This window comes from Colletes latitarsis, chromosome 4, assembly GCF_051014445.1.
Source record: "Colletes latitarsis isolate SP2378_abdomen chromosome 4, iyColLati1, whole genome shotgun sequence".
In the NCBI taxonomy this organism is placed as follows: domain Eukaryota; kingdom Metazoa; phylum Arthropoda; class Insecta; order Hymenoptera; family Colletidae; genus Colletes; species Colletes latitarsis.
In genome coordinates, this window is record NC_135137.1 from 42,317,658 (window position 1) to 42,329,852 (window position 12,195).

Below are 12,195 nucleotides of genomic sequence, written 5' to 3' on the forward strand. Positions count from 1 at the left end.
CGACTCCGGGTGTTGTTTAGCCCATCGCGATGCCCAAGCGCGTTACGTTTCGAAATGTTTCAGCCGGCGTGCGTTTAATTGAACGTCCAGTCGACGGAGAAACGCAGGATGAGAGGAGCAACGGGTCAGGGGATTGGTCGACGTGCGTCTGACGTTATAGGAAATTAAGTTAACTTTGTACTGCGAAATGGACTACTCCGGTCGGGAAATATAAAATTGGGTTTACGGTGAGCTTTGTTCTTTCTAGCGGAGAAAAATTGCAACGGGCGCGGGGCACGCTGGGCAATAAGGTATTACCTGACGCACAGAACGAGTGTTCCCGGGAAGAAAGTGCAGCGTAGGTTAGAGAAATCTTGAAAGAGAATATGGCCGGAGGTGGGTCCTTCTCGGAATAATGTAATTTTCTTATCTGCGGATGGAGGGGGGGAGGTGGAAAGTAGAAACTTCGCTACAGTGGCAGGCAGATTTCTAAACAATTCAAGAACCACGGGATTCTTAGTCGTTTCGAACGTGTCTCGAGGCTGAAATAAATTCGAGAAGCTTGAAAATCTTGGGCTTCTTTATGGTAATGAAATTTTCAAAAATGTCTGGATTTCATATTGCTTATAAATTTTCTAATCTTGTTATCTCTGTGTCTCGTTTCGCCGAAGCATTTCATTTTTTTAAGGCTCGCAATTTCTAACGTGGCCCTGTCGGTTGAATATTGCTATTCTTCTGGTTTCACGCGTTTCTGAATTTTCGTTTCCGTGATATTCGTTTTTTCGAAAAAGTTGAGGATCCCCGGATTAAATTTTTTCAACGAATTTTACAGGATTTGCATACGGTATTAAGATATATTGAACGAAGGGACGTAGAATGATTGAATCAAAACTTAATCAGTACGTTCAGATCGATCAATTTCGCATATGGGTCGTTGTGGATTGTAAATAGAGAACGCAGGCAAATGAAATACCGTGGAAAGTCCAGAGCGAAATATGAAAAGTGTAATGTATATTTGCGTTTCCATTCGAAAAGCAATTGTTTTAAAAACCATCATATCGCTGTTCGATTCAATTTACTACCGATTGCATTAAATTTTTATTTTTTAAATTGAGCGAAATTGATTTCCACGCGTTACGCTTCTTCGTGGCAAATTTTTCCCTTGGATTAATTCCTAGCGATGCAAACAACCGAGAAATAATTGCATTAAGTTTCCTAGTTCCAAGACACTCGAACTATGCCGAGCATAAAATTTATACGAGCCATTTGAGACTCTTGAGCTTCCCTAGAATTTCCAAATTTAAAAAACCCGCAGTTGCATAGGTCAGAACGTTCTCATAACTCCGGAGCTATCCATCCTTGATACAAGATGTCTCGAGACGGTTTTGAATTCCATCGCTGGTCGAGAAGTATGATCGTTTCCAAGATCGTAGTGCAGGTCACGGTTTTAAGTGCATCTTGGAAACAATCCCGGCGAAAAGAAGAGAATTCTCGGTGTTCCCTCGGTCTGCGAGGAAATTCTTCGTTATTTGCGAAGTCTGCGCGTGTCTTTCGCGGATAAGGATTGTCGTGTTGGGGACGCGAGCTTCGTACAGAGCTTCCGGTACCGAGGGGAAGTTAATTAAAGCTGACTTCACGTCCGCGGGAAACGTACGACGAAAAGAAGCTACGTGAGAAAAAGAACCCGGATAGCACTATTTTCTGTTTTATCGTCGCATCGATGCCTGGCGCGGAAAATTTTTACGGCATCTCGGGGAAAATCCCCAAAACGCGACCAACATTTCTAATTATGATTTTCTCAGCTCCCCCGATCTCGAAATTTTTTTATCGTAATTATTTAAGGTTCTATAATCGCGACTGGTAAGATTTTACATTGTAACGATCATCGACAGCGGTCCTTGTTTATGCTCATTTACAATGCAGTCATCTGAAACAAGTACCTGTCAATAGGCGATTGTATTTCATCTCCTTTAATGCACAGTTTACTTCGGGAAGGGGAGTTGTCCCCTTATGAATAGCAGCAAGTGGCCATGGATATTAAGTACTCGAGTTGAATAGTGCTTGTGTAGTTTGTGAAAGTTCAGGTTGTTGCGATTGGATGAGGTATACGCGTTACTCAATCCCTGGGAGCACTTGGTCGAATCAGTTTCTAGTCCGCAGTAGTATTAAATATTTAAGACAATGCAGCTTCGTCAGCATCGTCGATTTTAGAAGTCATTATTCTTGTCAGCCTTCCTTCGGCGCGACAAAGCGCAGAGAGGGCGATTAAGTCGAAATGTACAGTGAATTAACACAGAGACACTGAAAAGTTTAACTACGGTTCGTCGTAGCTTTCCATTGTCAAAAGGCAGCCATCTTGCGACCAAAAGATTATTCGCGATTTCATCCGTCTGTTCATAAAACACCATCGATACTCGTTAAATTCTAAAATTAAATGTACGAAATAAATTGGCTCGTTAAAGACGATTTAACTACCTTTCTGTTGCACAACGCGAGCGCGAAATCTTGTTATTATCTCTTCCCTGTCGGCCAATTATCCGAGAAGCCCAGAGAAATCAAAAATGAAGATTTCAAAAGTTTGCGTTTAAATTTAATTCGAGCAACTCGAAGAACAGCTACGAATAAGAATCTGTTATTCCGTCAGACTCCACCGTAAGTAGATTACTCTATCAACGGTTTCCTCTCGGAGGTCAGGTTGCTCTTCAAAGAGTATCGTTTCGTCGGACTAAATTTCCAATTTCACCGTCGCTAAATATCTCTGTTCGTTGCCATTAATTACGTCGGCGCTCGGAATACCGATAAATAGTTTATTCGAATTTTTGCCACGTTTCTGTAAATCTGTTCCGGCGAGGATTCCTTGGGAATTTCTCTCTCTAGCGAAACCTAGTTTCTCCGCGATGGCGGAGGCGATTTTAACATTAAACGCGCGTGCACGTAGCCGGGGCGCCGATCGAAACGATTCCTCGGGTTCCCAGCGACGGAGGAGGCGGCGGCTTTGGCGGCTTTTTCCGCCCCAGAAGTTCCAGGGAGCGCGAGCAGGCGTCCATCAGACATTATTAACTAAAATGTTAGCGGCCACACGCGGAGAAGTGGCTGCGCCATATTCGTTGCACGTTTCTCCGGGATATTCTGTGCGCTTCGTTGGGCCGGCTTCCAGATGGGCAATGTTGGACGGAATGCGGAATACATCCGAGCGGACCGGCATTCCTACTTAAATCAACATAACTCGAGTGATGAATGGTTAACAGGCACCGCGGAGGGGGACGCAATGCGCTCCATTTATGGAAGCTATTACGGCCGAATTTCAGCGTTAAATGTGTGATTTATGGCCGTCCGTATTATCTTCGTTCATGTCCCGTCGACGATACACCCGCGCCCCCAACCCTCTCTTGGCCGTTCGTGCTGCGTCAACCTTGCGCGCCCATCACGGTCCTATTTCGGAAAATTACTTTGGACCCGGGGTCGAGCCGGGCGAGAAAAAAATTCATCAACCGGTGTCCGTGCGCTGCGACCATGATTAATGTCCTTCTAACTGCCGATTGAAACAGTAAGGAAAATTTATTTTCCCCGCCCGCGCTACCGGAAACGCTCGATTGTGAAACGGGATTTACGGGGCCCCTGGTCGTTCATTACGTTTCATTAGACGTCATCGACGCCTCGTTTCAACTTTCGTCTCGATGCAACGATTTTTTATGGTTATTTTATTTAACTTAATAAAGTTCGAAAAACGAATGGTCCTAGAAGCGTTTCATAGCTTGCGAGCAAAGTTTGAGAAAATCTCTATCGACGAATATCGGTATCCATTGTAGTGTATTGTTCGCAGAATTAATCCCCACAGGTCTTTAATCGGATTAACGTCTGGCGAGACCGCCGGCTACACTAATGAAGGGATGGTCGCTTTTCCGTCCGCGTCTTTGTCGCGATGTGTTGTGAGTTGCTGCATTGTTGTGCACGAACGTCAAATTCGCAGCCTCGAAACAATGGAAATCGCTTTTCGAGAGGTTTTCTGGGGGTTCTGTAACAATATCTGGAAACAGTCGGAAACCGTACATTAACACTAAACCTACCGGCACTTCATGTATACTCATTCCTACCATGACCGGTCAAATGACCAGCTTTGAAGTTTATTCGTAAGATATCCTTCTCTTTCATGTCGCATATTTTGTCTTAAAGCATTGAATTCTAGGAACCTGTACAAAAATATTCGATACTTTTACTCCAAACGTGCATTAGTACTTTAATAATATTACTAAATTAGTAATTTTCTCTTGAAAACAAATTTTCTTTCAAGTCGATACCGTAGTTAATTCCAGAGAAAACAATTATTTACGAAAAAATGGCATAGTAATTATGCAAACACCCTGTATACAAATTTGAATTAATTTTCAATTAAATAAACAATTTATAGTCCAGTTTTATCCCACATCAGTCGTATGATCAGTAGAAAGTGCTGAAACTACTATGGGTATGTAGCGTTAAAGTAAATGTGAAAATAAACATAAAAGACAATGTAAATTATAATAGTTTATATGGTCATTGAATAGGGGATGAAATGCCCTTTAAAATGAGCGTTCGTGAGAGTCGATAGCTTTATTAGTTCCGGAGATATAGCGATTTTAATTTCAAGTCGCGTGCGGTGGCTAGTTCCGGAAGTATAAGGGTCCGAAGCGTTTGTTTACTACGGCCTTGTCAAGGCCGTTGACCGCGCGCGCACATTGAAAGTAGGTCAGTCGGCCAGACGGTCACGAGTCACGTACGAGAAAGAGAGGTCCGGCGCGACGCGTCAGACGAAGACAGCGATAATCGAATTAAGAAAAATTACCCCTTCGTATAAATTACGATATCTCCGAAACGGAAAGTCCGATCGTCAAAAACCAAAAGCCACTTTAAAGAGGAAGGTTTGCCGCTGCCAACGATGCCTCAATAATTAATAAAACACTAGTAGTTTCGGAACTGCACGCGTCTAAAGTTTTAGTATTTTTAATACGCGTGAATAGGCTATTGTACACGCGACGGACAGCGAGAGAGCCGGATTAAAAAAAATTACCTTTTACATAAATTGCGATATCTCCGAAACGAAAAGTCGGATCGACAAAAACCAAAAACCATTTTAAAGAGGAAGGTTTGCCGCTGCCAACGATGCCTCAATAATTAATAAAACACTAATAGTTTCGGAACTGCACGCGTCTAAAGTTTAACTATTTTTAATACGCGTTGTTAGACTGTTTTAAGATAGTGGAAACTGAAGATTCTCTCCTTTCGTCTTTGTTATACATATATTTCCTATTTACATCGGAAGCTAACCGGAACTGGGTACCAAATGTTCAGTTTTTTACAAAAAATATATATCGTTCAACCGGTCAGATGACAGGTCGTGATAGGTTTACTGTTAAATAGTAGATTCTGGCCTCGCGTGCAAAGGGCATCGATAAGGGTCTGCTAGAAATTCGTCCCTCGGAATCGATGTTTGGCAGCCACGTTCGCGCGAACGTTTTGCTTATTTTTCCCCGGACTCGTCTCGTTGAACGTAGACATATTCCCTGGTGGCACTCGGGAATCGTACCAAAATAGGGAAAAACACCCTCGTTGCTTACGGAAACCTGGCACTCTCTGCACCCCCGTAGTCGTAGGAATTCTGCGTGGGGGGATTATTCAAATACGGCCAGGTGAAGAGGTTTACGCGTTAATAGACAGAACAATTTTAGACTTGGATTTATATCTACTCGAGTTTCTCATACTATCTATGCAGTTTTATTTGATTAAAGCGCCCTTTTCCGGGCGTCAGAGTTCCAAGAGCCGTATAATATAGTGTTGGCAGCGACTGTAGTTTCCCGCAACGCGCGCGGTCGGAGCAAATTAACAATCGTTCCGTTATCCCCGGTACAAGGTGCAGGAAAGCTCCGGGATCGCCGCCATTAAAGGCACGATGCGGCGATGGCGTGATAAATAACAGCCGTATTACAATGGCGGGACGCGCGAATCCCAAGTGCCCCGGTAACGAGAACCCACGGGCCCATTATGACCGATATCTGTCCCTCGGTGTTGCAGGCAGCGGCGCTTCGTACGAGATGCAGGGTCCAACGTTCGTGTCGGAGCCGCCATCGCGGGTCGAGTTCACGAACGTGAATGGCGGCCGCGTGGACTGCATAGTCAGAGGAAATCCGGCGGCCACCGTCGACTGGCTGACAGCGGACGGTGGCAGCATAACGAGTATCCCCGGAATCAGACACGTCCTTGGCAACGGGACGATCCACTTCCCTGGTTTCGAGGCGGAGGTGTTCCGGCAGGACGTCCACTGGGCCATTTATAAGTGTTCCGCCGTCAACAGCGTCGGCGCCATCGTTAGCAGAGACGTCACTGTCAGAGCAGGTACGAAACTTTCTTGCTCGTTATCTGCATTATGTTGTCTTCCTGCTGCACCCTGTCTCCCTATTTCCTGCTTCGGCGCCCACCTTCTATCTTCCATCTTTGTTCTCCAAACCGGACCGCGAATTCGGAACGCGCGATACTCGACAAAGGGAGGTTTTCGATCCAACCATTTTGAAACCGAAGTCTTTCAAATTGCAATCAGAGTTATCGTAACACGGTAGTCATTCTTTAACGTTAAGATCTTTAAAATTCAATACGACGGATTAGAAATTATGGGGTTTGAATCGCCCTGATTGCTAGACCAGGAAAGAAGTCTGCTCTTCCGGCGGAACAATGCGCGAGATTCTGATTTATCGCGCGCGTCCGTCGGTATGGAAATGTTTGTCACTTCGTTGGATACCTCGTTTGCATCTCGTTTCGCTCGAGACGCGTTCGAGCATCGGCTACGTCTAGGGTGAACAAGTTTGACGGCTCCGGAGAAGATGCATCTCATCCGTCGAGGGAGAGATTCTTTGAGGTTCGCGACGACATTAATCCCGGCCACGTGAAACACCGCCCAACTTTGAAAACAAATACTTCCGCGAACAATGGTAGTCCTCGCAAAAACAAACATCTCGTGGCAAAGTAATGGAAAGACAAAATTAATCACGAAACGTATCTTTCGGAGCAGAGCACATTTTTAAGATATTTTTAATCGAGCACACCCTTGGTCTTTTTTGCATTAACCACGGGTCGTCGGTGTTCGTGGTCTGGCAGTGCTTTCTTCTTAGACGGAATAATTCATTCGTTTCCGATCGGCGGAGCGCGGCAGTACGTCTTCGCCGATATGAAATATTTATTCCCATCGAGTCTGTGATTTGCCTAGCGCCTGGGGTGGTCCCCGGCGCACCTGGGCGCCCTCTATTTCCGGGCTGACGCGTTCACGATGCAGACGAGGCGGCATGTAATTCATAGTTTGTCGATAGTTTGTCAGTCGGATCCGTGGATGGCCGGAAACAGAGGAGCGCGCTTTCTTTCCTGTCGCGAGGCTGTCTTGCTCTTTCCGCGCCCGCCGCAGCACCGCGGGATCGATCGCTGGAATTATTCAAATCCCTTTCGTCGAACAGAGGCCACAAAAGGAGAAACGTCGCCTTATCTGGGGCTTCGTTTTCAACGACGTCGTCGTTCCCGTCACGGATAAGCTCGTCTGGCTCGCTAGCAAGGCGAGCATTCACGGTCGCGTTGTTTCTTCTAGCTGTTTTATCGGACGTTCCTCAAAACCCGGTCTCCCTGACAAGATCTACGGCGCTGGTACGGTCGACGAGGAGGACGAGGGGAAAGATAGACGCAGGCGGAGGCGCCTTAAAAATAGAGCTTCTTCCGGGTCAACGAACCGGAAGATATCTTATCGACCTAATATGCCCGTAAATCATCGTCGCGTGAACGCGGCCCGTACCTTTTCAGATTCATGCCCGCTACCTTTGCCGCGTCAGCCGCTGGTCTCTGCTTCCAGTGTCTCCTACTCTCGCGGTCTCCTTTTTCCTCTTCCCTTCTGCTCGCGCCTCGTCTTCGAATCGACCCTAACTTTGCTGATTCCGTCTTTTCCACCCCGGAGGCGAGAAAAGTGCCTCCCCCGAACGGATGCGTGGCATTCTTCCCGGCAAAATGGATACGATTATGCTCGTGCGCGTACGTGTGTGGCGCAGATGGTTTCCGTCGACCTAAGAACAAACGCTGCTCTTACGTCTTCCAAGCTACGCCGTCGATAACAAAAATCCTACGTGAACGGATAAACAATGGGACTTTTCTGCGTAAATAATCCCTCGTGCTGTGGTGCATTTATTAAACTAGCATCGTTGCTGATTAATATCTTCCAATATATACATTCCTAAGTAAACTTTGAATTCGAATTGATTCCTAGCAAACTTACGGCGCCTCTGCGGCGTCAGCTACCTGCGTGGTCTTCTTTTTCCTTGACTCTACCAGGGTTCGCTGATTCGGTTCTTTCGCGAGAAAAGCGTCTCCTCGGAAGGATGCATCCCTCGGAGCAAAATGGATATGATTAGGCGCGCGTGCTCGCGCCTAGGCTTACGTATGCATTTGGCGAGCCCCCGGTTTGCTGACTGCGCGCCGGATACGCGAATCGAATAACAACAACGGCGGTTTCCGCCGTTCCGATTCCTCCGCGCCAGCGATCTCGATCGTCGATCGAAGACACGTACGGATTCGTCCGTTCGTCGAGGACGCGTCGCGTGGGAGATTTCGCGCCGAAACGAGCCGGACTCGTTCGACCGTGGCTTCCGCATCCTCGTAGTATTCGCATCGCACCGAATCCCGCAGGAAATAAGGGTAACTGGGCTGATAAAGGGAAACGTGTCGGAAGGGAGGCCGTGTTTAACGATTACCTCTTTGCGAGCGCTTCAAGTATAACAAAGGTTGGGGAATGATGAGGGTAGTTAAGCAGGGTATTAAATTTGAATGGTATAGTCTTTTCGGAAAGTGTTTGACTCTCTCGATTCGTTGGAGCGGAAGCGATGAGTGCACGAGTACAGGGGAGAAGGCAACGCATCGTCGATCCGGGACAGTCTCTTCGGGGACGAATTATTTTGCTGAAAGTAAACAAAAATTCAAGCCGATACTCGGCCGCGATACGTCTGCACAGAGTTTCAGCGGTTCCTTGCAATTTAGTTACGTTTGAAAAGAACACAGTGCTAACCTAAAATTGGAAATGGATTATTCGCTGTTGGGGGAATCGTGTATTTTAATTTGAATAAAAATCCACCCACATCACCTGAACGTTTAATCAACGTGTCTCTTGTAAGGTTGTAGTATTTAAAATAACGTAAAAACTGAACGAGTACGTATGCGTTGATATCCTTGAAAAGCTTAAATTATACGAGCCGTTTTGATTGAAGCAACGTCGAAACCAGGAGTTTAAAAAACAGTACAAGGGAGTGACGTTTCTCCGCTTTTGACGGAAAATTCTACGGAACGAAAGTGATATTTTCCCTTTAGTTCCGTTGCAGGGGTTGCTTCAAACGAAGGTGAACCTAATTGTTCTAGTTCGAATACAATACTTTATGCTCGCATTTTATAAAACAACTTCTTTCCCTGCGTAATTTTCGTGCTGTCATTATACACGACCTGTGATTTGCACGGTACGAGAGTTCCGCGTTTGCGTTATTGCACGGACGAAAAAATGCAACAAATTTTCATTCTACGGGGCGCAATTTCAGTGTAACGCGCTTTAAAAATATTAAAAAAATGTGCAGCTACGCGGACGAAATGTCGCACATAAGTCTCGTCGGAAGATTCAACGTTGTTCTTGCTCGTATTTGTTCAAACTACGGGCAGCTGGTGTCGCGACACACGGCGAATATTAAATTTTTTTTTTTTTTGCATTATATCGGTACTTTATAATTTAAAGAAAGAAACATATTTACGATAAAGCTCTTTAATTAAACGTCACGGCGTGTATCCCCTCGTTTCCTACGTAAATTTTAATGTCTACGAGTAGTTTACATTGTTAAAAAATTCCGAGGACCCAGAGGGTTCTAACTACGAAAGTCGCGAGCTTTTCCGGAACAAAAATTCCCAAGTGTCGGTCATTTTTCGACCCCGCGAAGACGCGACCAAAGTTCGCGGAACAAATTGTTTAAAGATATCCCAGCCCGCGACCAAAGAAGTTAATTAAGATCCTCGGAGGAGGAAATTGCGTCTCGAGAAGAGCCCGGGCCTCGGTAATAAACTACAATAAAAATTACTTCTGCATCCTTTGCGTTGGCTCGGAGGTAGCGTTCTTAATCCTTCTTGCCATTGAGATACGGTCGTGTTGTTTCGTCGGAACAATGATAGTTTCTTTGGTGGCCGGGTCCGGGATGAAATTCAAGGAGACGAAAGGAGGACGAGAAACGAGACCGACGCGACCAGAGGCAGATGGAATATCGGCGACGGTAAAAAAAGTCGACTTCGAACGAACGGGGCCGTCTCTCGTTGACGGAGATGCCCGCTTAATACTCCGCGGGAATTCGTGGCCGCGAGAATACGTCTCGAAGAAACCCGGTGGTTTAACGACGTTTGCGCAAAAAACAGCGGCACGCCGCATTGTTCGTTTTCACGGCTGAGACGAAACGCTTTCCAACCCGATCGATTTCGCCAAGACGTTCTTCGTTCTCTATCGTTTCCACGGCACAATGTACGCCCGGGAGTTTATTCTTCCCGGTAAATTTCGTTGTTCCGGATTAATTTCGTGCCGACCGCAACGAGAAATCTTAACGACCGCCCCGAGCGGTTCCGTGCAAACAACGCGCAGCGTCTCGCGATGTTTTCGCGCGTCGCTGAAACTTCCTTTGTTCGCGCGCGGTCCTTTCAGCGGGCTCCTTGCGGCCGACTGGCAACATTTCTTCTTTAGAATATCGCGATACAAACCCTACGCGGTCGTTAATACGGCTTGTTCTCGAAGCAAACGCCGAAAAACACGCGTTTGGGCAAGTTCGAGGCGAACAGGAATCTGATTTTTCATGGATATTTGCCCCAAGTGGTCCAGTTCGTTCTGTTCTTTGGAGTTGGAGATATCCAAGACTACAAACTCGCACCGTGGCTGGCGACGGAAATTTACGAATTACGAAGTTTGGAACGTTATCCTAATTTCTGCAACTACGAGCCTGATGCGTTTCCTCCCGAGTGCGAGTGCTGCGAACATTTCGAGGAAATAGTTTCGTAAATTAGACTCTTTGGTGGCCGTGTTTGGGCTCACGACCCATCAATTGCTATTAAGAATAGCACCGCTGGACCATTCTGCGAAGAAAGTTCCTTGATATTTTACAGTCTGCACCGAATGTTGAACAAGGGCTGGGAAAGGACAATCGCGAGCTTAAAACTAGAACGTTTCTCCATTTTGCAAACGGGGATACAACGCTTCCAGCTATTAGCGATTCGATGGAGAGGCCTGTGTCGCGCGAAGAAGCGATAAAAGACGCGGCAACTACAATTTCGCAATTATCGAGAAGTTCCCGTTGATTCAACAACAACCGCGTCGCGATTGGCAATTGAAATGATTATTTCCCGAGGCGCGGGACCGTCATCGTCGAGATCGAATCGCTTGAATATACATGGCCACGGCCGGCGGTGAAACGAGATTCCGTGGAAACCGGAAACGGTGGTCGTGTTTTATCGGTCCGCAAATACTTGGTAGGTCGGACGGAAAGCGTCTGCGGAATTTCCGCGCTGGGGGCGTGCGCGCGGACGCATAAGACGGCGTATTTTGACGTGCTCGGAAACAAGACGCTTAAAGTAATCTTATTATCATAACCGCGGTGTGTTTCCCCTCGTAGGATACCGCCCCGGCGAAAAATGAAATTGTTCTCAGCGATTTTTCGCCGTTGCCCCCAGGTCGCCCGGGGAACAATTATTTTTAATTAAAAGCAACTCCGTCGTCCTGCGCTAGTCTAAAACCCTTTCGGGGTTCTCCATTGTCCATTGAACGACGGGTTTCGCGAATCGCTGGCGCGAACGGTTTCGTTTCGTTTCGCCGCCCCAGCGTCGGCAAAGTGTTCTTGAAGCTTTCGTTTTTTCTAAAAACGAAATCCTCCCTCCCGGAAAGTTTCGCGGGAATAATTATCCGCCGTGGGTGAAATGTCTCGCGCAGGGTCGCGGAAACACGCTCGATAACGTTGCGTTTTCGACGCGCGACCGTCAGCTATTATTTTTTTCGGACGACGCCAAAATAATATTCGAAATGGTATGGAAGCCCAAGCGATACCGAAACGAAAATCGATATGCATTTGGTTCGTTTGTACTCGATAAGATTGAGTTTGGACGTCGAAATATGTTTTGGACGATCGAACCACTTACGAACGACTTTTATCT

The 12,195-nt window shown here is 46.4% G+C and overlaps 1 protein-coding gene across 5 annotated transcripts in view; it reads left to right on the forward strand.

Moving 5' to 3' along the window:
• Positions 1-12,195, forward strand: part of LOC143341237 (cell adhesion molecule Dscam2) — a 176,226-nt gene that overhangs the window by 68,028 nt on the left and 96,003 nt on the right. For all 5 annotated transcript variants that reach the window (XM_076763992.1, XM_076763989.1, XM_076763993.1 and 2 more), the window contains exon 2: positions 6,028-6,348. In XM_076763992.1, the coding sequence (XP_076620107.1) occupies positions 6,028-6,348 (321 nt within the window). The remainder of the gene's footprint in view (positions 1-6,027; positions 6,349-12,195) is intronic.